This window comes from Lampris incognitus, chromosome 1 (assembly GCF_029633865.1).
Source record: "Lampris incognitus isolate fLamInc1 chromosome 1, fLamInc1.hap2, whole genome shotgun sequence".
NCBI lineage: Eukaryota > Metazoa > Chordata > Actinopteri > Lampriformes > Lampridae > Lampris > Lampris incognitus.
Window position 1 is genome coordinate 148,600,536 of NC_079211.1, and position 27,295 is coordinate 148,627,830.

General features: G+C 45.5%; 1 protein-coding gene across 1 annotated transcript in view; it reads left to right on the forward strand.

Moving 5' to 3' along the window:
• Nucleotides 1-27,295, forward strand: part of adamts12 (ADAM metallopeptidase with thrombospondin type 1 motif, 12) — a 70,972-nt gene that overhangs the window by 20,474 nt on the left and 23,203 nt on the right. The window contains exons 5-17 of the mRNA XM_056280319.1: nt 934-1,017; nt 1,819-1,943; nt 6,091-6,240; nt 9,202-9,345; nt 11,859-12,003; nt 13,371-13,463; nt 18,085-18,230; nt 20,379-20,548; nt 22,945-23,078; nt 23,268-23,388; nt 24,925-25,169; nt 26,345-26,486; nt 27,122-27,248. Coding sequence (XP_056136294.1) covers nt 934-1,017; nt 1,819-1,943; nt 6,091-6,240; nt 9,202-9,345; nt 11,859-12,003; nt 13,371-13,463; nt 18,085-18,230; nt 20,379-20,548; nt 22,945-23,078; nt 23,268-23,388; nt 24,925-25,169; nt 26,345-26,486; nt 27,122-27,248 — 1,826 coding nt within the window. The remainder of the gene's footprint in view (nt 1-933; nt 1,018-1,818; nt 1,944-6,090; nt 6,241-9,201; nt 9,346-11,858; nt 12,004-13,370; nt 13,464-18,084; nt 18,231-20,378; nt 20,549-22,944; nt 23,079-23,267; nt 23,389-24,924; nt 25,170-26,344; nt 26,487-27,121; nt 27,249-27,295) is intronic.

The window sequence follows — 27,295 nt, forward strand, 5'->3', positions numbered from 1 at the left end:
GAGACTAGACAAATCCTGTTCTCCATGATACCCCATCCAACATTGTGTTTTCTTATTGATGCATTTTGTGTTGTATTGATTTGATATCAGAATTTTAAAGACATTTATTTTGCCTTTTTCTTTTTTCTTTTTTTTTCGCCCCAATTGTACTTGGCCAATTACCCCACTCTTCCGAGCCTTCCCGGTCGCTGCTCCACCCCCCTCTGCCGATCCGGGGAGGGTTGCAGACTACCACATGCCTCCTCTGATACATGTGGAGTCACCAGCTGCTTCTTTTCACCTGACAGTGAGGAGTTTCACCAGGGGGAGGTAGCACGTGGGAGGATCACGCTATTCCTCCCAGTCCCCCCCCCCCCGATCAGGCGCCCCAACCAACCAACCAGAGAAGGCGCTAGTGCAGTGACCAGGACACATACCCACATCCGGCTTCCTACCCACAGACACGGCTAATTGTGTCTGTAGGGATGCCTGACCAAGCTGGAGGTAACATGGGGATTCGAACCGGCGATCCCCGTGTTTGTACAACGGAATAGTCCGCCACGCCACCCAGATACCCCTATTTTGCCTTTTTCTTATGAAATTGACGCTGGTGTGTGTTATTGACCGTCTTTGTGTTTTAACGTCTTGGAACCATGTTGAACACGATTCCTTGGATTCCTGTTTGCCTTGTAAACTCATCAATAAAATCCTCATCCTCCTCATCATCCTCATCATCTGCATTACCATTGAGCCTTAAGTTAAGGGTGTAGTTCTGTAAAATATGTGTAATGGGGCGTATCCATTTTGATAAGTCCATTGAGATACTGGTTCCCATCTGATCAGACAAGGCGAGCCTGAACATTTGGATCCGGTCTTGTGTTTGTCATCGCTTGTAAAAGACGGAGTGAAGAAATCGGGGCTAGCTGTGATACTGAGTGATATCTGTGTTGACAGGTGGCTGGGATCTTCCATGATGCCAGCATTGGGAATGCCATCCACGTCATCCTGGTCCGCCTCATTCTGCTACAGGGAGAGGAGGTAATGCTCACGGGTCCAGATCTTTATGAACCTTCATGCTTGATGTGTATTTGGTGACCCTTTGAATTACAGGCCATTCATTACACAGAGATAAACCAGATGTACCTGAACTAAGCCGAGTGGTAATTACTGAGTAATACATGCACAAACTAGAGTCTTCTCTATATCTCTAGTTGGCTCCCTTGTCCGAATATGCTGTTAAATATAATCGTAATATATAGTCTCAAATACTATATCGATAAATTCAAAAATTACATTGTACCAAACACAATTATTGTGAATACTTTGTGTCGCGGGGATAAATAGTAATCATATGTTAAACTCGATTATAAGGTGAATTTTTTTTTCGGGGGGGGGGGGAATTTTGCCCCTTCTTCTCCCCAATTGTATCCGGCTAATTACCCCACACCCCCTCTGCCGATTCAGGGAGGGCTGCAGACTACCACATGCCTCCTCCAATACATGTGGAGTTTCACCAGGGGGACGTAGCGCATGGGAGCGTCACGCTATTCCCCCTATTTGCCCCCGCCCGAACAGGCACCCTGACCGACCAGGGGAGGCGCTAGTGTAGTGACCAGGAACCATACCCACATCTGGCGTCCCACTCGCAGACACGGCCAATTGTGTCTGTAGGGACGCCCAACCAAGCCAGAGGCAACACGGGGATTCGAACCGGCGATCCCTGCGTTGGTAGGCAACGGAATAGACCACTACGCCACCCGGACACCCTATAATCAAGTTTAACAGATGATTACTATTTATGGGACTAACACTGTTGTGTTCTTGCTGTCCCTCTGACAGAAAGGGCTGAAGATCATTCACCATGCAGACACCACTCTGGCCAGTTTCTGTGCCTGGCAGAAGAACCACAATCCACAGAGTGACACACACCCAGCACACCACGATCTGGCTGTGTTGGTGACCAGGCAAGACACACACGCTAACACATACACATACAAATACACTCAAACCATGCATACACAGACACACACATAAATACACACATGCAAGCACGCAAACATACTAGCATATCTATATATACACACAAACACACATATGAACACAAACACATCCAGCCATGCACAGACACAGACTCGCGCACGCATACACACACACACACACATGTACACATACATACATACATACAGGCGCGCAGACATATTAGCACACATGTACACAAGCACACACACACACACATATATGTATGTATGTATGTATGTATGTATATATATATATATATATATGTACAAATCCCAATTCCAATGAAGTTGGAACGTTGTGTAAAACGTGAATAAAAACAGAATACAATGATTTGCAAATCCTTTTCGACCTATATTCAACTGAATACACTACAAAGACAAGATATTTAATGTTCAAACTGATAAACTTTATTGTTTTTTGCAAATATTCACTCATTTTGAATTTGATGCCTGCAACACGTTCCAAAGAAGCTGGGACAGGGGCAACAAAAGACTGGGAAAGTTGAGGAATGCTCAAAAAACACCTGTTTGGAACATTCCACAGGTGAACAGGTTAACTGGAAACAGGGGAGTGTCATGATTGGGTATAAAAGGAGCATCCCCGAAAGGCTCAGTCGTTCACAAGCAAGGATGGGGCGAGGGTCACCACGTTGTGAACAACTGTGTGAGCAAATAGTCCAACAGTTTAAGAACAAAGTTTCTCAACGTACAATTGCCAGGAATTTAGGGATTTCATCACCTACAGTCCATAATATCACCAAAAGATTCAGAGAATCCGGAGAAATCCCTGCACGTAAGCAGCAAGGCCGAAAACCAATATTGAATGCCTGTGACCTTCGATCCTCAGGCAACTGAAGTCGTACATCAAGCAAGAATGGGAAAGAATTCCACCTACAAAGCTTCAACAATCAGTGTCCTCAGTTCCCAAACGCTTATTGAGTGTTGTTAAAAGGAAAGGTGATGTAACACAGTGGTAAACATGCCCCTGTCCCAGCTTCTTTGGAATGTGTTGCAGGCATCAAAATCAAAATGAGTGAAAATTTGCAAAAAAACAAAAAAGTTTATCAGTTTGAACATTAAATATCTTGTCTTTGTAGTGTATTCAATTGAATATAGATCAAAAAGGATTTGCAAATCATTGTATTCTGTTTTTATTTACTTTTTACACAACGTCCAAACTTCATTGGAATTCGTGTTTGTACATATATGTATATATGCTGATGATATATATCTATATGTATGCTGATGAGTGCTTATGGCATGAAACAGGCTTGTACTTTCTCATAAAGAATTTACTTGACTCACTGGATTATATATTATATACAGAGGTGCACATAAGTGGTGCGCAGGTGCGCATGCGCACTTAAAATATTCAACGAGCACCAGATTCAAGTGTTTTACTGCGCATTTGCGTACCAAACATTTTGCAGTGCAGAGTATGAGCCACTGCTTTTAGCCAATGCTATAGTATGAGCCACTAATTTCTCCAAAATGTCAAAGAAGCAAGCGACATTGAGTAATTTCTTTGGTGTTCCTCCACCTCCACCAAAGAAACGCCATACTGAACCAGAACCAAAGTCAAAGCGTAAGTTTTCAGAGAAATGGCTGCAGGACATCGGCTGGCTTCAAACAGATGACGCCCACACCGAGATGTGGTGTAAACTATGTCGGGAAAATCCCACATTAGCGGATAGAAACTGCCACTTTTATATGGGGACGAAAAACTTCAGCCATCCAGCTTTTGATAAACATGCAAACAGCAGAGAACACCAGAAAGTAGCGGAAGCTATTGCTACCAGGCGCAGCCAGGACCAGAGACCCGGCGGCCCGCTCGACACGTGGCAAGACAGACTGACGGAAGAACAACATCAGGCACTGACACACATGCTCTGGTTGGCCTTTCACAAAGTGAAACATGCACGTCCTATGCGTTCATACGAGGAGGATATTCCGCTTCTCAAGAGGTTAGGAGTTAACGTCGGGACTGCTTATCATTCACGAGAAGGGGGATCCTGCATCACGGACAGCATCGCTCAGACAATAAGTTCAGAGTTAAGTGAAAAACTGAAAGCAGCTGAATTTTGGGGTGTGCTTTTCGATGGATCCGAAGATATAACAAAAACGGAGCAGGAAATTGTGTACATTGTTTCTGTGTCCCGCAACGGAGAATACAGCTCAGACTTCCTTGGATTAATTAATCTGGGGGCCAACCGAACAGCACAGGACGTAGTGGATGGACTTGTGCAACTGTTCAATGATTGTGGTTTAGCGGAGTGGAAGGCAAAGCTGGTGTCGGTATGCAGTGATGGAGCAGCTGTCAACGTTGGAGTTTACATCGGGGTTCGTCCCAAATTACGTCAGATGGTGGACATCGGGGATTCCCTTGTGCATATCCTGTGCACCGCCCACACGCTGGAGAACTGCGCTAAATCAGCTGATCGTGCGGTCCCATACTGTGAGTCATTTAATAAATCTATCATCACTTTGCTAAGCTTTTACTTAAAGAAAGGGGGTGCAAAACGAATTGCACAACTACAAAAGATATGTGAGGAGAAAGACATTGATTTTGTCAAACTAGGTAAGTTCCACAACATCAGATGGTCTGCATGGAGACAAGAGACTCTGTTTAAAATATGGAGAATGTTACCAGCCATTCAGATCCAAGCGGCAACAAGTGATGACAGTAGCCTAAAACATCTCAGCACAGAGCGTTTTCGTTGTTTCCTAGCCAACATGCTTGATGTTGGGAACATTTTACAGTTCACCTCCCTCAGGTTCCAGAAAGACAATCTGACTATTGGTGAATGCAAAGATGAGCTCATGGTTGCTATTGGACAGTTGACGCTACTGATGGGCAGTGAGGGCAAGTACAAGGAGGAGACTGTGGCACATGCTGAAGCTGACAGGGATAAGATTGATGTGTTGAGAGCTTTAATTCATGAATTTGAAAGCAGATATGAATCCCTCAAGTCATGCAATCACTTTTTGATTTTTGATCCTACAACTTGGCCTAATGAAATGAAAGACCTCCACGGTTTTGGCAACACAACACTTAGTAACATCCTTGAGAAATATGACGCCAGCATGCATGTTGACAAAGATGAAACTTTAAGAGAGTGGATGCGTTTAAAGCAAGCTCGAAAACGCTTGGCAGCCTCCTCTGTGCATGATCTAGTCAATGTAGTGAACACCAGCAACCCAGGCAGTTACTCCAACATTCAGAAAGTCCTTCTGCTGTCTCTTACACTGCCCTTGAGCAGTGCTGCGTGTGAGAGGGGATTTCACACCTGAATATAATAAAAACAAGTACAGATCCTGCTTGTGAGACTATCGCCTCTCATCTCTAATGCACATCCACTTATCTAAGTTCACAACAGAAACCTTTGACCCAAAGCCAGCAGTAGACTTGTGGATGCAAACAGCTAATCGTAGGCTGAAGCAGCGAGAAAGGAGCAGGCCTAGTACATCTGGTGTTTTTGAAATAGAGGAAGACAGTCTGGAGGGGAGTGATGAAGATGTCGACGATGTCCTGTAGGATAACAGAACTTTCAGTGCTTTAAATAGCAGTATCTGTTGTGAGTTTGATTTGGTTTTCAGTGTTTGAAAAAGCAGTCATTTGTATATTTAGTTTTCAGTGCTTGAAGAGCAGTCATTTCATTTGAAAGTCACATGTATGGCACTTTAAAGAACAGACATTTTGTTGTAACCTACTGCTTTTATTCATTTTCAATTGAAATTAAAGTACATGTAATGTTATCCACGTATCCCTCATATTTTGTTCATTTTGTGAGGTGGGTGGGTCATGGAAAAATGCATTTAAAAAAAGGTGAGAACCAAGCAGGTGCTCCTTTGAGAACCAGACCAAAAAAATTATGTGCACCCCTGATTATATAAACACAAACATACAAATACACGCAACCATGCACACACACAAATAGAAAGACACACACACACACATGTACTTCCACAGCCTACACAAACACATAAAACCCTGCACCCAATAAAAAAACAAAAAGTCCTTTCAGTGAACTGGCTGTGCAAGCTACACTGATATTCAACTCCCTTTTTCCGTGTGGTTGTGTCGTCCCCCCAGGAAAGACATCTGTGCAGGGATGAACCAGCCCTGTGAGACTCTGGGTCTGTCTCACCTGTCTGGGATGTGCCAGCCGCACCGCAGCTGCAACATCAATGAAGACTCTGGTCTGCCTGTCGCCTTCACCATCGCCCATGAGATGGGCCACAGGTGTGTGTGTGTGTGTGTGTGCGTGCGTTTGAATGCTTGTGTCTGTCTGTGTGTGTCTGAGCATGTGTGTGTGTGCTTTTGTGTATCTTTATGTACACGTACACAAGTGTGTTTGAATGTACTTGCTGTGCATGTGTGTGTCTAAGGGTGTGGGTGTGTGTTTCTGAGTGTCTGTGTATATTTATGTACGTGTGTGAGTGTTTGTGAGTATATTGTGTATGATTGTATCAGAAATCAGAAACGCTTTATTTGCCGTTTCATTTCACGCGCTTGCGCACATGAAATGAAACGACACATCATTTCCCCCAGCCCACAGCAGTGCAACACAAAGACAAAACACATATCCAAGAACTACAAGAACACACATATCCAAACTAACACATAGTCCATGGGCCAGAGCCCAAAATTTCCTATTTCGGTACACTCAAGGTGGCAAAACTTACTTATAATTTTTGAAAGGATCCATGTCTGTAGATGATATTTTGGTATGATAACCATTCCTGAGTTGCAGCTGTATCACAGTTATCAGCTCATGAAGTTAACCACCCCCTAAAGTAAATTGCATTTTAGACGCTGGTGCATATCCTGGTTTAGCCTCATGGTCAAATACATGTAACTTAGGTGTATGAACACTACTAAAACAAAGTTTACTTTGCTTCACCAGCGTCATATTACCATTATTTATCTTACATAGCCACAAATAGATACATTACCTAGTTGCTATGCAACAGCTGTATTTTGTCCACATGAGGCCGCTAAAATCAACACAAGATGAAAGTTCCTCGTAGCCACTTTAACTAATCATATTAACATATACATTAAAAGAACATTCTAACATTATGGGAAATTAGCTTACAATCTTCTCCAGAGTGAGACAAGAAGATAGATACCAGTTTCCTCTATATGTGTTTAGTAGAAAGCTATCTGGCTGCACGTTAGCCTAGCTTAGCACAATGAATGGAAGTACACAGTACTGGTTATCCTTGGTTGTTGGCCAACTAAGAACTGTCCCAGAGTTTAAGCTAGGCTAATCAGTACCAGGGGTGTTGAAATGCTATATTTGTAAAAATCTGGGCAAATACACAATCGTGAGAGGCACAGAAACAGGTTTCCTGAAAGAAAAATGAAATAGCTGCTCATTTGGAAAGGTTATCATGTATTATTTTACTTCTGTTAGTGTACCAAATAAAATGGCACCAGTGAAGTTGTGTCACCTTGGGTGATATCGATATCTGGTCTGACCCATGGACTAACTGGCTTTGGTCTAGTTAGTTTCTTAGTAATAATGCCCTTCTAATTTAAGGTTCACAATCACCTCACACAATGAAATAGTATGGGTATATTATACATTTCCTGAATCTTTACAGTCCTGTGAGTATTCCAGTTTTTGTGTTTTGTGTCCCTGATATTCCTAGATGCCACAGGGCTAAAAGAAAGTATATAGTTTAGGCGAACATTGCAGAAAGATGTGTGTTATTGACGGGTTGAAGAGCTCAAGTGACCTCTATATTTGTGAGAAATATCCACAACAGGGCTTGAATGAAAGCTAAGAAGGTCCCCTTTAAAATGATACCAAAGACAATATTATAGAACATTGAAAAATGTCCTGACCATGAGGCTAAACCAGGATATGCACCAGCGTCTAAAATGCAATTTAGTTTAGCGGGTGGTTAACTTCATGAGCTGATAACTGTGATACAGCTGCCACTCAGGAATGGTTATCATACCAAAATATCATCTACAGACATGGATCCTTTCAAAAATTATAAGTAAGTTTTGCCACCTTGAGTGTACTGAAATATTGTCTGGCCCATGGACTAACATATATATCTCAACTAAACACAAAAAAAATCGCTGTCCAGGAGAACGAACGCCAGCCAGGGTGACTGTCGGAACTGCCTGTCTGCATGGGCTAGCAGTTAGCTTAGCCTGCCCTGCTTGCGCATCCTGTCAGACCGCCCTTGGTGTTTCCTCTTCCGGCGCAGCTCCAGTCAGGGCTGTGGTCCTTGGGCCCACAGGACTCAGCAGACCAAGCTCTCTCAGCCGATCCAACGCCAGCTCTCCCAGCCAGACACCTTCGACACACCTCCCCGCACTCCAAATGACGACACTGAAAACACAGTCAAGGCTAGCTGAGGCCACCGCCAGACCACCCTCGGTGTTATCGGAACTGCTGGTCTGCATGGGCTAGCAGTAAGCTTAGCCTGCCCTGTTTCTGCGTCCTGTCCTGCATCCGTCCTCTTCGGGCACAGTTCCAGGCAGGGCCGTGGTCCCTGGGCCCACAGGACACAGCAGACCAAGCTCTTCCAGCCAATCCAGCGCCAGCTCTCCCAGCCGTCAAACAAAGACAAACAGACACAGATGTGGACAAAGACACTGCGTGGACAGTACTGCGTGAGGCTGCCGCAAACATGAATTCGCACCGCCATCTTCCCACACCGGAAGCGGAATATATGTGTGTTTGTGTGTTTGTTTTGAGTGTATTCATGTGTGTGTGTGTGTGTATAACTACATGTAGAAGTTGAGTAGTTGAACTTCAGGCATATAGAAGAACGCTGCAAATCCCACACACGGCGCACATCGCCACCACTGAAGTGCTGAACAGAGTTCAGGAAGCTGTTGGTCACCATGATAGTTTACTGACAATGGTAAAAAAAGGAAATTAAACTGGTTTGGGCACGTTTGCCAAACTGAATGGACACTTGCAAAGGACGTCCTGCAAGGCCTGGTAGGAGGGACTAGGAAGAGAGAGAGACAGAGAAAAACTTGGGTAAACAACATGGGAGAACGGCTACAGATGAGCGTAGTAGGGGCGGGGAGAGCTGCCATGGATAGGGAACGGTGGAGGAGACTTGTTGAGGCATCAGCCGTGCTCCTACGACCTCCATACGTTATGGAACTGATGATGATGATGATGATGATGAGTATTTAAGTGTGTGTGTGTGTGTGTTTTTAATGCAGCTTTGGTATCCACCATGATGGCCAGGGCAACGACTGTGAGGTGGAGGGCAAACACCCCTTCATCATGTCCAGACAGCTGATGTACGACAGCTCTCCTCTCACGTGGTCGTCCTGCTCCAAGGATTACATCACACGCTTCCTAGAGTGAGACCACCTTCATATTTAACTATCGGAGTCTTTCACTGGATGAAACAAAAAGGGTTATCGTCATCTTGTGACGCTGTTTTGTTGAGTAATGGGTATTATGATGTGTAAGCTTTTCCCAATCCCAGGACAGACCGGTGTGTTGGTGCGTTTCACTGCTGGAGTGAGCCTTCCTCGACACAGCTGAATGGCCGGGCTGGCGTAGATGTGAATGGAGTGGGTGTAAATGGTTCAGTAGGCAAACACAATGGGTATTGTGTTCGCTGCAAGAAAACAAAAAGATTACAACAAAAGCTCACCATTAAAATGGCACAAACTGTCCAAAAAAAAAGAAAAAAGCGCCTCCGGATATTCTGCCGTCACACGAGTCAGATTTGTTCGTAACAACATTTTCACCACGGCAGGACCGGCACAGAGCCGCTTTACAGTGAGACTGTAGGACACCAACACAATTAAGAGATTTAAAAAACTGGACAAGTTTTCCAGGAAGAAGGTCGACCAGTGCAATACATGACAAATACTAAGAGCTGAAAGGAACTTTTTTTTTTTGAAAAATCTTTTTATTTGGAGATGTTAACAAGTGCAAAATACAATAGGCATGGAATTAGACTATCTCCTTTTTTCTTTTACACCAACACCCCAACCACCCACCCTTCTCACCCACCAAAACATGGGGTGCACCCGCCTGGAGAAGCAGAAAAAGAAAATAAGATAATAACACATACACAATAATAATAATAATAGATACATTTACATGTGAATGAGGTCACATTTAGCCATGTTCAATGTCACTGTACATACATATTCACGACTGCAGTCATACATGCCTGCATCAGTTCAAGATAGAAACAATTTCGATACAATTTAAATACAATATCCACAATATGTATGTATATCCCTAGAATATACAATCCCTGGTAACTGGTATATAAGGGGGGAAAAAAGGATATGGGGAAGGAAAAATAACTGAATATGTTTAAACACTTCTATTTGTGAAATGTTATATAGGCCTACTGTGGTCTGGTGACTAAATATCTTAGGTCATCAGGCAAAGTTTTTAGTTTGCATAGATATGTCAAAATTGGACCCCAGATGGAGAAAATTTGTCACTGGACCCCCTAAGAGTGTACTTAATCTTCTCTAACTGTATGAAATGCATCAGATCACTCAACAACATAGACACTTTAGGTGGGTGTTTTGATTTCCAATGTAATAAAACTCTTCTGCGAGCAAGCAGTGTCGTGAAAGCAATGATGGTTTTATGGCTTTTCCTCATTATAGAGTGTTCCCCACCTGTGATTCCAAATATAGCTGCTGCTGCATTGGGTTGGAAATCAATATCAAGTGCTTCCGACAGTGATTTAAAAACCATAGACCAGTAAGTTGTCACAGCCAGGCATGACCAAAACATATGGGTTAAGTTGGCAGGGGTGTTATGGCACCTGTCACAACTTGCGTCTGAATTAGGGTAAATCTTAGCTAGTCTTGCTTTAGAAAAATGAGCACGATGTAGGACTTTCAATTGTATTATACTTAGTCTTGCACAGGAAGTACTATCATTCACTTTTTGTAAAGCACAGTTCCAGTTGTCCTCATCCATGTCCTCTCCAAGCTCAGCTGCCCAGTCTGCCCTAATCTTAGCAAGAGTTATGTTTTTAAGAGAAGCTATACAGTCATGTATCCTTGAAATTAGTCCTTTAGAATTAAAAGGGATCTCTAGCATACCATCTAAACCTGAGAGTGAAGATAAGTTTGGAAAGTTGGGATCATGGCTCTGAAGGAAGTGGCGCACTTGAAAATATTGAAATAAGCTAGATCGAGGGAGCCCAAATTTGTGTGATAAGTCATCAAAGCTTGCAAATACACCGTTTATGATGATGAGATACAAGACGTAGCCTCAAAGTCACACCAGTCTGTATCTGGCGAGTGAAGCCAATACATAATTTTTTGAACATTTGCAGCCCAATAGTAATAGCAAAGATTTGGAAGAGCTAAGCCACCCTGTAATTTAGGCCTTTGTAGTAATTCTATATGTATTCCAGGGATCTTATCGCTCCATATGAATGAAATGAAAGCCTTATCAATGGATTTAAAAAAGGATTTAGGAAGATAAAGTGGGATACATGGAAACAAATAAAGGAATTTGGGGAGTACATTCATTTTAATACAATTCACTTTTCCTGCCAAGGACAAGTGAAGTGACTTCCACTTTTTCAGGTCTAGTCTGACTTTCTCAAATAAAGGAGAAACGTTTTCCTGATAAAGACTTTGCATGTCTCTCGTGATATAATGCCCAAATACTGAAAGGAACTTTTAACAAGTTCTTCATTCTCAAACAAGTCACTCTGAGTGTCCTCCCACATGTTTTTAAACTCTCCCTTTTTTCCATTTTGATTGACTGAACATATTTCTCATTTCCTGTCTCTGCGGGGTATTCCATGTGGTTATTGCCCCGTCCTCTGCTCGTTTCTGTCAAGATCTCAACTGTCCGGCCTCTTGTTTATCTCTCCTAGTCGTGGTTGGGGGTCTTGTCTGGATGACCGTCCGTCCAAGAGAGACATCTCCACCCCGCTGGCTCGCCTTGGTGTTCGATACACCACACACCACCAGTGTCAGCTGCAGTACGGTCCCAACGCCACCTTCTGCACCGAGGTCGACGTGAGTGTTGTTGGACGTATCGTATGAAAAAATCAGCAACCCCAAAACCCAAACTGAATGTACAACATCTACAGAATTCACTTGTCGGGGATCCAGGTGGTGTGACGGTCTATTGCGTTGCCTACCAACACAAGGGATCGCTGGTTCGAATCCCCGTGTTACCTCCAGCTTGGTCGGGCGTCCCTACAGACACAATTGGCCATGTCTGCGGGTGGGAAGCTGGATGTGGGTATGTGTCCTGGTCGCTGCACTAGCGCCTCCTCTGGTCGGTCGGGGAGCCTGTTCAGGGGGGAGGGGGAACTGGGGGGAATTGCGTGATCCTCCCATGCGCTACATCCCCCTGGCGAAACTCCTCACGGTCAGGTGAAAAGAAGCGGCTGGTGACTCCACATGTATGGGAGGAGACGTGGTAGTCTGCAGCCCTCCCCGGATCAGCAGAGGGGGTGGAGCAGAGACCTGGACGGCTCAGAGAGCAGGGTGGTTGGCCAGGTACAACTGGGCAGAAAAAGGGGGAAAAGAAAAAAATCACTTGTCATTTATAATGTGGGACTCTCTGCTCGCTCTAACTTTGCTTTGTGTTAGAGATGCACGATGATACCGGCACATCATCAGTATCGGCCGATAAAGACTTTAAAATGAAATATTGGCATCGGCCCAAAATGCCGATATGATAGGCTGCTTTAATTATGCACATGCGATGCAAACCGCTGACCAGGCAGGGACACGGTGCATCAGGTGAGCGGGTTTTACTTGCTGCTGCATCGGCATTGTGTGTGGTTTTGTGTCAGCTGTGTTTTCTGAGGAGTTTTCAGGTAGGCTGCTTTGGAAAATGGGTCGGTTAAATGGCAAATGTTTTAACTGGCACTGAATTAATTAACTAGATCAATTAACTACAGGATACACATCAATTTGATTGACTTAATATTTTAATGTGCAATGAAAAAGGGCAGCACGGTGGCACAGTGGTTAGTGCGGTCGCCTCACAGCAAGAAGGTCCTGGGTTCGAGCCCCGGGGTAGTCCAACCTTGGGGGGGGTCTCCCAGGTCGTCCTCTGTGTGGATTTGCGTGTTCTCCTCGTGTCTGTGTGGGTTTCCTCCAGGTGCTCCGGTTTGCTGTGTGTGTGTGGGCCCTGTGATGGGCTGGCGGCCTGTCCAGGGTGTCTCCCCGCTTGCTGCCCAGTGACTGCTGGGATAGGCTCCAGCATCCCCGCAACCCTGAGAGCAGGATAAGCGGTTTCGATAATAGATGGATGGATGGATGGATGGATGAAAAAAAGAACCCCACAAGGCTGCGTTGCTGCGTCACATTGCCTCTGGTATATCCATCCATCCAATATTGTGCACCCCTACTTTGTGTCTGTCTTTCAGAATGTCTGCCAAATCCTCTGGTGTTCAGTCAACGGCTCCTGTCGCTCCAAACTGGACTCGCCCATAGATGGTACCCGCTGTGGCCCTGAGAAGGTAAATAGTTCTGTGCCCGGTTAAACTGAAGCAAATAGAGCACACGTCTTAAGAGAATGGGGTAGCCCATCTACACTTACACCTCTAGACTGCCAGATACATAAAGGGGAAGTGGCACCTGACTCACCGACACAGCGTGCACCGTGGTACAACTAACTGGACAGCACTGATAATGTGTAGTTATATGGACATATGAATTATCTAGTTATCTGGTACACACCATTCGTTGATCAGTATGTTAAGGTGCAACAACCAACTGAACACAAAGGCACCAGCAGAGGCGCAAAAAGGGTGTATGCAACATATACAGCGCTTAGGGGTACTATGTTAAGGGGGGGGCGCCAAAACAGTGGTGAAAAATATATACATATACAAGATACGAAAATGTGTCTTTCTTGCCAGTTGTGTTTGGTTTGTTATTTAAAATGGGTACATGCTGATGGGTTCAAATCCGGGCCCTTTAGGGGCAGCATGGTGGCGCAGTGGTTAGCGCGGTCGCCTCACAGCAAGAAGGTCCTGTGAGGTCCTGGGTTCGAACCCCAGGGTTGTCCAACCTTGGGGGTTGTCCCAGGTCGTCCTCTGTGTGGAGTCTGCATGTTCTCCCCGTGTCTGTGTGGGTTTCCTCCGGGTGCTCCGGTTTCCTCCCACAGTCCAAAGACATGTAGGTCAGGTGATTGGCCGTACTAAATTGCCCCTAGGTGTGAGTGAGTGAGTGTGTGTGTGTGTGTGTGTGTGTGTGTGTGTGTGTGGGTCCTATGATGGCCTGGCGGCCTGTCCAGGGTGTCTCCCCGCCTGCTGCCCAATGACTGCTGGGATAGGCTCCAGCATCCCCGCAACCCCAATTGGGATAAGCGGCTTGGGCAATGGATGGGTGGATGGAGGTACACGTTGTATTGGAGACACATTTTTGAAGGTGCAGCCAGGTGTAGACCGATCACACAGACAAGACAGGCTACTTATTCGTTATGGCTGTGGTCCAACGACAGTATCAGTGATGAGAGTTAAAACGTCATAAAAAAGATGCTACAGCGGGAGGCTTTGCGGCACCATGTAATCTAGGTTGTCAGCTTGTCATGACACAGAAGGAGTCGAGCTGGAAAAAGCTCAAAACAAACTGTCAGACGCAGAACAGGAAAAGAAAGAGGGAAAAGGAGAAAGCGTGTGAAGGAATGAGAGAAAATTGTCTATGTGGATGAAAGACTGCAGGTAAGATGAATATGTAAAGCCGTATACTTAAAGGGATCCAAAAGGCCACTGACAAGTTAATTGATCTCCTAGAGGGGATCGCCGGTTCAAATCCCCGTGTTACCTCCAGCTTGGTTGGGCGTCCCTACAGACACAATTGGCTGTGTCTATGGGTGGGAAGCCGGATGTGGGCATGTGTCCTGGTCGCTGCACTAGCGCCTCCTCTGGTCAGTTGGGGCGCCTGTTCGGGGGGGGCTGGATTGGGGGGAATAGCATGATCCTCCCACACGCTACATCCCCCTGGTGAAACTCCTTACTGTCAGGTGAAAAGAAGTGGCTGGTGACTGCACATGTATCGGAGGAGACGTGGTAGTCTGCAGCCCTCCCCGGATCAGCAGAGGGGATGGAGCACAGAATGGGACAGCTCGGGAGAGTGGGGTAATTGGTCGGGATACAATTGCAGAGGAAAAGGGGGAAACCCCCCCCCCCCAAAAAAAAGGTATTAAATTGTCCAAATTGTCAAGCAAATAAGCAGTTTTTGCCCTTCCCCCATGCTGTTCTGACAATACTAAAGTTTGATGATGGGGGTGGGGGGACGTCAATGGTTGATGTTGCATACCCCTCAACAAATGGGTAGTTGCACCCCTGGCCACCAGCAGGCACTAGTTGGAATCAACAGGGCAGATTTTGTGTTTAATTGGTGTATACCCCCGCCCCCTCAAAAAAACAAAAAAACAAAATCTGCGTTTTAATGAATTATGACACAACATTTGACACATGGCAAACCTAGGGCCTTCGGGGCTCCAGGGGCTGGGCTGGACAATCCAGCCCAGCTGGTAGTCCAGCCTTTCTCAGATAACCATGGCCTAGGTGTTTCTCTTGGCCCGTTGCTGTTGTCATGTTAGGAACATGGGCCACGCTGTTGTTCGGGCAAGTCATGTTTTGAAGTGGCAGCTTGTGTGAAGGCGGTCATGAGTGTTGGAGGGACACCAGACAAAGCAAAGCCCTTATCAGAGCCCTTATAAACTCTGCATATCACGTGTCATGATGCATATCACATACCATGATGCATATCACATGTCACGATGCATATCACATGTCATGATGCACATCACATTATCATGGTGCATATCGCATACCATGATGCATATCACGTGCCATGATGCATATCACATATACACTGTGCATATCACGTCATGATGCAAATCATGTCATGATGGATATCACATATCATGATGCATATCACATGTCATGATGCATATCTCATATCATGATGCGTATCACATACCATGATGCATATAACATGTCATGATGCATATCACATGTCATGATGCATATCTCATATTATGATGCATATCACATACCATGATGCATATCATGTAATGGTGCATATCACATGTCATGATGCATATCACATAACATGATGCATATCACATGTCATGATGCATATCACATACCATGATGCATATCACATGTCATGATGCATATCACATACCATGATGCATATCACATGTCATGATGCATATCTCATACCATGATGCATATCGCATATACACTGTGCATATCACATGTCATGATGCATATCACATATACACTGTGCATATCACATGTCATGATGCATATCATATACCATGATGCATATCAAATGTCATGATGCATATCACATACCATGATGCATATCACATGTCATGATAGCAGCAGAAACAACAACAGTGTTGTACTCTTGGTGTTGAGTTTAGTGTTCCCTTCATGTGATAAGACCACAGTGTGTAAATAAACAGTCCAGCAACACACACACACACACACACATCTTGTTTTGTTTAAAGTTATCTTTCGCTCTCGCTCTCTACCCCCTCTCTCGCTCTCTCTACTCCCTCGCTCTTTCTCTCCTCTCTATCCCCCTACCCCTCTCTTTTTCTCTCTCTCCACCCCTCTCTCTACCCCCCTCTCTACCCCTCTCTCTACTTCTCTCTGTCTCTCTCGCTGTCTCTCTCCTTCCAGCAATAGTAGACACTGTACAAGACCGAAAAGCAGTTATGTTGAAGTTTTATTTTCTTCGACTGTTTTTTTTTTTTTGTATAATTTCTTTCTACAAAATTCACAGTTAAGCTGAATATGTACAATATACTAGAACACAGTTTTCCAGAAATGTATCACAGATCTAATTCCCGATTCCTATCCAACATTATCCTACCTTATTCACACACAACTTCAACCCACACACTGCTGTGCTTGTTTCATTACAGACTTTAACAATATGGAATTGAGCAGAAGTGGAAACAGGGTGGGTTTGTTGAAGAAATTTGAAGATTTATTTGGATAACAATTTGTGCTTCTTCTTTTTTTTTGGCTGACCGCCACCAAAGGCCGCCTTTCTGCAGAACCTGGTTTAGCAAACAGGATTTACAGACAGTATGAAATGGCATTCAAAGTGTATTTTATTTCTGTAGTGTGGCGTATTTATCTCAGAGTAAAACAGGACATTCGGATGGGACATAATGTAGGGAGAGATGTGATTTGATTGGACAGTGCAAAACATTTGACGATATTATTGGTAGGGCTGTCACAATTACTACATAATCACCTGACCTGACCGCGATCATCTTGCATAGCCGTTAGAATCGTTTCCATTCAGTTGTATAAAAACAGCTGGAGGAAACTAACAGAAATGCCATGTTTCCATCCCTATTTCCACGTTGTTTTCCATCGTTTGTTGTTTGACTGGCGCTCTTTTAATGATGTCATCTTGTTGCCCCCCGGCACATGAGTGGTGAAGTAGTGTCAACAAATAGTTTATCTTGAGACGCTTATTCTAGAATATTCTAGAATATTCAAATACTGCATTTGGACGAGCATGTGTTGCCATTAACATCATGGACGGACGTAGCTGCAAAGCCGAACACCACAGCAGCTCTGTGGGCACATGAGGGTTTTAAGCCAAATGAAAAAGGAGAGCCTGAAAAATTGGAGGAGTTGATTTGTCAGATTTGCAGCAAAAAGGTGGCGGTCAAAAGCGCCAATACCACAAATAAAAAAAAAAACATCTACGCATCCACCACCTCACCCAATTCGCCGAACTTGGAAAGGCAGACGGCTCAGGAAATAGGCTAGTTAGCCAAGCACAATTCGGGAGAAAAAGCGAAAAGAAAAAAAAAACACAAAAAAATTAAATCGGTAATCACTATTATTTGTATGACAATTAATTGTCAACTAAAATTTCGTGATCGTGACAGCCCTAATTATTGGTTGGAGTGTTGCTCGTCCGCCCAGTCAGACTTCGTGACACAGTCACAGAAACTTGGCTATTTTACAGGAAGTTACGGCAATTGGATTTTGATGTAAAGCAAGTAAAAAACTGAGTTGTTGTGATTTGCATACCCCGCCCCAAAACAAGCCCGAATGGTGTTTCTTATTGTTGCCTTGTGTCATCTGTCAGTGGTGCATCTCAGGAGAGTGTGTCATCGTGGGGAAACTACCAGAGACGGTGAATGGAGGCTGGGGACCTTGGAGCGGCTGGTCTCACTGCTCCAGGACCTGCGGAACCGGAGTCCAGTCTGCAGAGAGGGAATGCAATAACCCGAAGTAAGAACTGAGCCTGGATCTGTCTCGTACACCTGCATACTTGTCTGTCTTTTAAACTAGGATGAGCAGTTTACATGTGGAATTTTGGTATTCATCACTTTGGTAATATTTGGTGAAAATTCCTTTAGGTTCTGAAAAAGATCAGTAAATATAATGCTCAGAAAAAAACAGTCCGGTCTCTGTGACAGTCCGAGGACTGTCTTCTACTTGTAGACATGTTGAATATTTTTTAGTACACTTCTCAGTAACTGTGAAAGTCAACTAAAATTCCCAACAGTATACAAATATGCTTTTAATTGTCTTTATTACACCACCTAGTATACTTCTATAACTACAAAATGGACCAATCTGGTCCCAGAGTGTAACGTCACCATACTTGGACAGTAAGTAACTCTTTGGTTAGCCAAAGTTAGTATGCTTTTTTCTTCTTTTTTGGGGGGGGGGGGTTGGATTTCTCCCCAGTTGTACTTGGCCAATTACCCCACTCTTCTGAGCCGTCCCGGTCGCTGCTCCACCCGCTCTGCTGATCCGGGGAGGGCTGCAGACTACCACATGCCTCCTCCCATACATGTGGAGTCGCCAGCTGCTTCTTTTCCCCTGACAGTGAGGAGTTTCACCAGGGGGATGTAGCGCGTGGGAGGATCACGCTATTCCCCCCAGTTCCCCCTCCTCCCTGAACAGGCACCCTGACCGACCAGAGGAGGCAGTAGTGAAGCGACCAAGACATATGCCCACATCCGGCTTCCCACCTGCAGTACGGCCAGTGATCCCGGTGTTGGTAGGCAACAGAATAGACCGCCACACTACTCAGACGCCCAGCATACTTTTTATACAGAGGTATAGCAGTGGGTAAATATACCTAAACACAATTTACCCTTCTCAGTTTTCATCATATAAATTCATGGTGTACATGGAATTACACCATGGTAACACAGATTACTGGTCTCTGATTGGCTGGAGGTTTTGCGTTAAGATGTCATAACACACGTGTAGTTCAGCTCAAGTTTAATCACTATTCTAAATCCATACTTTGTAACCATAGCAACACGCTGAACCAGTAGCAAGACCAGTGAACATTCAAAGTTAGCTTAGTGGCTAACTTTAGCTTAGTAACTGTTTCATTCTGAGTCCAAAACGTTCAATAAAAAATAAGGCAATGCTTTCATTTTATTTCTTTGGTGACCAAGTGACCATGGTACAAGTAGGATAATCCACAAGACAGTGTGCGTTAAGGGATTTTAACACTCCTCGGACTGGATTATCCCTTATGGAAATGGTATCAAACTAACCTAAGTTATAGAGAATAATGTATTTCAATAGGAAAATGTGAATTTATGCTTTTCTCATAATAGTGCCCGTATTGGTAGCTGGTTCCCCAATTATGAAAACTGACTGAAGATCAAAATGTATCGACCTTTTTATTTACCACCGCTTTTATACATGAGTGGCGTGTGCTTTAAAAAATATACTCAAAGAGCGTCCAGGTAGCGTGGAGGTCTATTCCGTTGCCTACCAACACGGGGATCGCCGGTTCGAATCCCCGTGTTACCTCCGGCTTGGTCGGGCGTCCCTACAGACACAATTGGCCGTGTCTGTGGGTGGGAAGCCGGATGTGGGGATGTGTCCTGGTTGCTGCACTAGCGCCTCCTCTGGTCGGCCGGGGCGCCTGTTCGGGGGGGAGGGGGAGCTGGGGGGAATAGCGTGATCCTCCCACACGCTACGTCCTCCTGGTGAAACTCCTCACTGTCAGGTGAAAAGAAGCGGCTGGTGACTCCACATGTATGGGAGGGGGCATGTGGTAGTCTGCAGCCCTCCCCGGATCAGCAGAGGGGGTGGAGAAGAGACCGGGATGGCTCGGAAGAGTGGGGTAATCGGCCAGGTACAATTAGGGAGAAAAAGGGGGAAAAAAATCCCCCCCCCCCCAAAAAGTCTGTGTATATATATATATATATACATATATGTGTGTGTGTGTGTGTGTGTGTGTATATATGTGTGTGTGTGTGTGTGTGTGTGTGTGTATATATATATATATATAATACTTAAAGTATAGTTTGTTATGAGGGATACCATCCTTGTTTCATGATGAAACTATGCTGGGCTACGTTCACCCACTTTATGTTCTCGGTCGTTGTTGTTTTTGTTGTTCAGACCGGAGTTTGGGGGGAAGTACTGCACCGGGGAGAGGAAGCGTTATCGGACCTGCAACACCAAGCCGTGTCTGAAAAACACTCCCACCTTCAGAGAGATGCTGTGCAGCGAGTTTGACACTGTGCCCTACCAGAATGAAGTCTACCAGTGGATTCCCGTGGCTAACCCGTGTAAGTCTAATAGTGCAAAAAAGGCGCCGAGGCAAACACAGACTCAAAAAAAAAAATCAAATGTAGACTCGAAAAATGGGACTCGCACACTTAATGGGACCGATGGTTACGTGTGTGTGTGTAGTCGGCACTGATGAGTAATGTAATGGATTGACGCAATAAAGTCCTCTCCCAGATAGCAAAATTGCTGTGGCCCGGACCCGTCCCACACCCGACACTTTCATCCGGCCCACATACCATGAGGAATGATGGCACTTGGGCGGTCCGCTCCTGTTTGCCAGATCTGGGCCAGAACCAAGCTATACCAATGCCGCATGTGCCACATATTTGCCAAAGGTGGCCATATTTGTTTTGTGATATTTGGGCCATATTCACCATTTACCACACGGGCCACTTCAGGGTCACACCCAGATCACATGTTGCCAAGAGCACTACATCTTTGCCAAAAAAGGCCCACATTTGGCATATTTGGGCCATATTTGCTATGATACATGTGGGCCACTTCAGGCTCACATCCATTTTGTCTGGGCCAGAAGAAGGCTGTCAGTGCCACATCACTGCCTGAAGTGGCCCACATCCGGATGCTATCCGGGCTCTGTGTACAATATTGATGGAGAAATCGGTGTTGCCCTGCCCATAGAGTCTTTCCCACGGCGCCTACACGTCCCAGAATGCACTGCCCGTAAACCTCCGTATCTTGTCTATAAAATCCTCTGCGCGAGTGTTGTGTGATGTCATTTACACCGTCGGAAACGTAACTTTGTGGAGGGAATGAGGATGTTTTTTGAACAGCATGTTTAGAGTATCAGAAACTTCGCTAGGCTGTATTTTAATTTTTCCAGCTGATGTCACGATACGTCACTTGGCATCTGAGAAAAACTTTTTCGCTGCCTCCAGACATGCAGGAATGATGGAGAACTGCAGGTATTTTTTATGTGCTACCCCTGTTGCAGATAGACAAGAGATGAGGTTGAAAATCTGTGAATTTTCCCTTTAATCCGGCAGAGTCGACGTTTCAACTAACAAGTCCTCATCAGGATTGGTGTAAACCATGTAAGAGGTGAAACCCATTTGTGTTTACACTAGATACAGCAGGGAAAGAGACATAACTCCATTTGGGTTGCTCACACTGAACATTCCCTAAAAGTTAGCGGTTCAGAGGGTGTGATTACAGGCGTCTGTCAGCAGGGGGCGGTAGATACATGGACGAGTATTAGTGGTCCAACTTTGAATATAGACCGTACAGTAACTGTAAACTTGCAGAAGTCTACACAGTCATGTCCCATTGTATGCGTGGGATATTGGTTCTGATTTATATTAGAAAATAAAAAATGATAATAAACTTTATTTCTATGATCTGCTTTCATACATGAAACGCATCTCGAGTGTTTTATATTAGAAAGAAGCAGACAGATTAAAGCAGTCACATGTATCTTGTGTGTATGTGCCTTCCCCCTACGTCTTAGTTCATTCCAGTTCAGTCGTTAATTTTTCCCGTCGGGTGTAAAATATATGGCACACTGCAAAAAATGTCAGTCTTATTACGTCATTTGATCAGAGATCGAGTCCTAAAATGTCTGCAAAAGAAGGGGGAAAGTCCATCTGTGGGCTGAGATGAACATACTTGTTTTCACTGTATATCATCTTTCAAAGAGTCCCTTAAAATAACACAGCTGGTGGAGAACCGAGTCAGGTTGAATCACTGTACCGTCCGTTTGTCATCCTGCTGGCAGAGTTTCACCCTTTTCCTCAGAGAAGTTGGATTTTCTATATGAAAACAATTTCAAATCAGCCTGAGACTCTAAATGAGCCATAGTGAATCAGATGGATGAAACTAATGTAAAGGAGTTTAAGACAGATATTTTCCGCAATGTAGTTGCTATGGGCGGCACGGTCACCTCACAGCAAGAAGGTCCTGGATTCGAGCCCCAGGGTAGTCCAACCTTGGGGGTCGTCCTGGGTTGTCCTCTGTGTGGAGTTTGCATGTTCTCCCCGTGTCTGCGTGGGTTTCCTGCGGGGGCTCCGGTTTCCTCCCACAGTCCAAAGACATGTGGGTCAGGTGAATCAGCCGTAGTAAATTGCCCCTAGGTGTGAATGTGTGTGTGTCGGCCCTGTGATGGCCTGGCGGCCTGTCCAGGGTGTCTCCCCGCCTGCTGCCCAGTGACTGCTGGGATAGGCTCCAGCATCCCCGCGGTCCTGAGAGCAGGATAAGGGGTTCGGACAGTGGATGGATGGATGGATGGGTAGTCGCTATGGTCAATCCGTCATCTCATTACTCTGTGAGAGACAGTTTGTCTTTACTTTTTTGTTAATGTGTTGCTCACATATTCATACATGCAGAAACAAAACTTTCTCAGCCAAACGTCTCATTGTGGTTCAAACTCTGCCCCCTACAGTGAGCCCCTGCGAGCTGCACTGCCGACCACTGAACGAGTACTTCTCAGAGAAGATGCTGGACGCCGTGACGGATGGCACGCCGTGTTTCATGAACAACAACTCCAGGAACATCTGCGTCAATGGAGTTTGCAAGGTAGTGTGTCTGGGTAAGAGACCTTGGGGTGGGGTGGGGGGGGTGCATGAGGGTCAGAATCAGGAAACTGGAGGGATGTGAAACAGGGAAGATTTGTCATGTGTCAGTTCTTACGTTAGAAAGTATTCACTATCTTGTATGTTTCTGTTTGTGTCTGTGGTGTGTGTGTGTGTGTATTTTGGGTGGTAGGAGGTCGGCTGTGACCACGGCATCGACTCCAACGCAGTGGAGGATCGCTGCGGAGTGTGTCTGGGAGACGGCTTGAGCTGTGAAACTGTCCACAAGATGTTTGAGGGAGGAGAAGGCTTCGGTGGGTCGGACAGCGAGAAATGAGAAGGAAGGAAAGAAAAAAGATGGAGAAAAATAAATTCTTCTTAAAGAGAGAGACGAGGGGCGTCCGGGTGGCGTGGCGGTCTATTCCGTTGCCCCCCAACACTGGGATCGCCGGTTCAAATCCCCGTGTTACCTCCGGCTTGGTCGGGCGTCCCTACAGACACAATTGGCCGTGTCTGCGGGTGGGAAGCCGGATGTGGGTATGTGTCCTGGTTGCTGCACTGGCGCCTCCTCTGGTCGGTCGGGCACCTGTTTGGGGGGAATAGCGTGATCCTCCCACGTGCTACGTCCCCCTGGTGAAACTCCTCACTGTCAGGTGAAAAGAAGCGGCTGGTGACTCCACGTGTATCGGAGGAGACGTGGTAGTCTGCAGCCCTCCCCGGATCGCCAGAGGGGGTGGAGCAGCGGCGACCGGGACGGCTCGGAAGAGTGGGGTAATTGTAATTGGCTGGATACATTGGGGTAGAAAAAGGCGCCGGTGGGGGGATAATAGTAATAATGATAACAAAATAGAAAATCGAAACGCTGAAACCATTCAAGTCTTTGTGCCCGCCGCAGTACTGCATCATAAGGAGTTGGTTCTGCTGTGATTACACAACATATCAGAGTTATTTGTGCAGACACAAGTTATTACACAACAGTTCATTAGCTTAACACCACCATGTTGTTTCATAGCTGTTATGTCAGCCCTCCTGTCAAGCCATGCAGCTGTTAGTCCTGCTGCCCTTGGCTTCATGTACAGTACGTGTGTGTGTGTGTGTGTTGCATATATATAGATAGATAGATAGATAGATAGATAGATAGATAGATAGATAGATAGATAGATAGATAGATAGATAGATATGCTTGTTGCTGTCTTTGACCCGTTTTACAGCCATATTATGTTCAGAACTGAAGAATCAACAAGACACAATGAGACTGAGACCTAAATACAATTAGGATTCTCCCTCTCTCTCTGTCTCTCTCTCTCTTCCTCTCTCTTTCTCTTCCTCTGTCTCGCTCTCTTTCTCCCTTGCTCTCTCTCTCTCTTCCTCTCTCTCTCTGTGTGTGTCCATTTGCCCCTCACAACATCCTCTCCAGATAACTGGCCCAGATGTGTCAGACTTCAAAAGGTATAGACCCAGGGCAAAGCCACCCCCAACCCCACCGCCGACACAGAACACACACACACACACACCTTCCCACAAACATCATTAAACACCAGAGACCCACTCATACTCATGCCCCCCCCACCCCACCTCCTTCTGCCCCTCCCCCATCCACATACTATAAAAAACAGAAAACAGAGACAGGGCAGTGCCCCCCACACCGCTCACACACACGCACACACATACACACACACACACACACACTCTCAGCACCCCCACAGACCAGGCCCACCCTCTATTAAAGATCAGAGACAATCTGTCTGGTAGTCTGGAGGTTGTCGTGAGTGTGGCAGCCGTCACGGTGGGCCCGCGAGACATCCGCTTATGACTCTCTACCCACCCCTCCCCCCACCCCCCACTCTCAGGGTACGTGGATGTGGGCGTGATACCCGAGGGCGCCCGAGACATTCTGGTGCAGGAAGTGGAGGAGGCAGGTAACTTCCTGGCGCTGAGGGGCCAGGGCTTGGAGGAGTACTTCCTCAATGGGAACTACATCATCCAGTGGAACGGCGAGTACGAAGCCGGAGGGACGACGTTCTACTATGAGCGCAGCGGGAACATGGAGAACCTCACCGCCCCCGGGCCCACCAGGCAGCCCGTCATCATCCAGGTAAACGTCACTGTGGACACGTTCCAGTTAAAAGAGCACACCGTGGCTTCAGCATGTTTTAGCTACAAATGGCGTATACGTCACACTGCTCCTCATTTTCTGACATACCGTAGTGTTTTAGAGTTTATAAATGTGTCCTTCCTGTCTTTGAGGCACCCATTACATTTCCATTCATCTCAGTGCTGCATGAAGGTCAACTTGCAGAGACTTGAAACTGACTCTGGATAGGTAATCCATCCCAGTGAATGTTGAGTTGCATTTATTGAAGTTATGTTACCGTGGGGGGTAATGCAGTTGAAAGCACTGATTTATTTGAGAGGGATACCGGGGCTTTCAGCGACATTATCCTGAAATGATTACTTCACTTTGACAAAAAAGTAAAGTTGACCAAAAGTTTTCTGTGATGGAATACCTGACTCAGAACAAGTTTCAAGTCTCTGCAAGTTCACTTTCATGCCATACTGAAATGATTGGAAACCACTGAGTGTCTGGAAGGGAGGAAAAACAAATCTTTTTTTGGGGGGGGGGGGGTTTTATCCCCTTTTTTGCCCCAATTGTATTTGGCCAATTACCCCACTCTTCTGAGCCGTCCCGGTCGCTGCTCCGCCCCCTCACCTGATCCAGGGAGGGCTGCAGACTACCACATGCCTCCTCCGATACATGTGGAGTCGCCAGCCGCTTCTTTTCATCTGACCGTGAGGAGTTTCACCAGGGGGATGTAGCGCGTGGGAGGATCACGCTATTCCCCCCAGTTTCCCCTCCCCCCCCAAACAAGCGCCCTGACCGACCAGAGGAGGTGCTAGTGCAGCGACCAGGACACACATCCACATCCGGCTTCTCACCTGCAGACATGGCCAATTGTGTCCGTAGGCCCGACCAAGCCAGAGGTAACACAGGGATTCGAACCGGCGAACCCTGTGTTGGCAGGCAACAGAATAGACCACTATGCTACCCAGATGCCCCCACCAATAAAAAAAAATCTAATTTGCCTTGGTATAGCTTGGTAAATGGTTCACAATAATGTAAAATATTCACAAGTTTTAGTAAATGGGCTAAAATGTGCAAAAAACACCGGAATCGTCCTTTAAATCTGCTTAAAGTCACCTGACTTGATGAATACAAGTGTTTGGAATATGTGGACGGTCTTGAAGTGATTCATCTGTGCTGCTCTCCAGCTGCTGTATCAGGAGAAGAACCCTGGTATTAAGTATGAGTACATCATCAAGAAGAGCCAAAGTACAGAAAATGAGATCACTGAACCAATCTACAGGTGGCGACACGGAGCATGGACAGACTGCAGCACTACCTGTGGACTAGGTAGGTACTGCGAGTTGGCCGAAAGAAACAAAACAAAATAAAACCACAACTAATGCAAAACTCTCTTTGTTCAGCGTACTACAGCTTTATCAGAACTGGATGTTTGCTGATCCGTATTGCAGAACGTTTTTTCCGCCTCTCTCAAGGTTGGAACGGTGTTGAAATAAATCAACACTGTGATATGTTTGGGGTTTGTTTTGCGTTATAGTTGCAATATTAAAGAGGAGTCATGTAATTTCACCTGAAATATGCAAAATTTCATTTTCAAAGCTTCATTTGCAAAGAATTTATCACTTTCATACATGAAAATCACACGATGATGAGGATGATTTTCAAGGATAAACAAGGCAGTTGTCCAAGAAGTCGTCAAATCAAATTGAATTATATTATTTGTCTGGTGCAGTAGAACATTTTACTTTACCAGAAGTCATAAAAATGCGGACTAGATTTCGTTTTCCATCAAGCGAAAAGAATTTAGGCCTAACATGACTGATGGCCCCAATTTGCCTTATTGCATCCTTTGCAATGTGACTTTTGCTCACGTGTAAATTGTGTACTGTGTACGTGTGTTCATGTATTGTTCAGTCTTACCCTCTACCGCTCTCCAGTCAATATCTCTTGCTCTCTTTCTATAGGGGAGCAGCATCAGCCCGCACGCTGTTTTGAGATGGATGTGGGGGTTGTGGATGAGTCTCTGTGTGACCCCGAGAGTCGCCCGGAAGACCACCACCGCAGGTGTAAGAATATGGAGTGTCCGGCCAGGTCTGTTCCCCCGCTATCAGTGCTCATCAACCTGCTCGTTCATTACC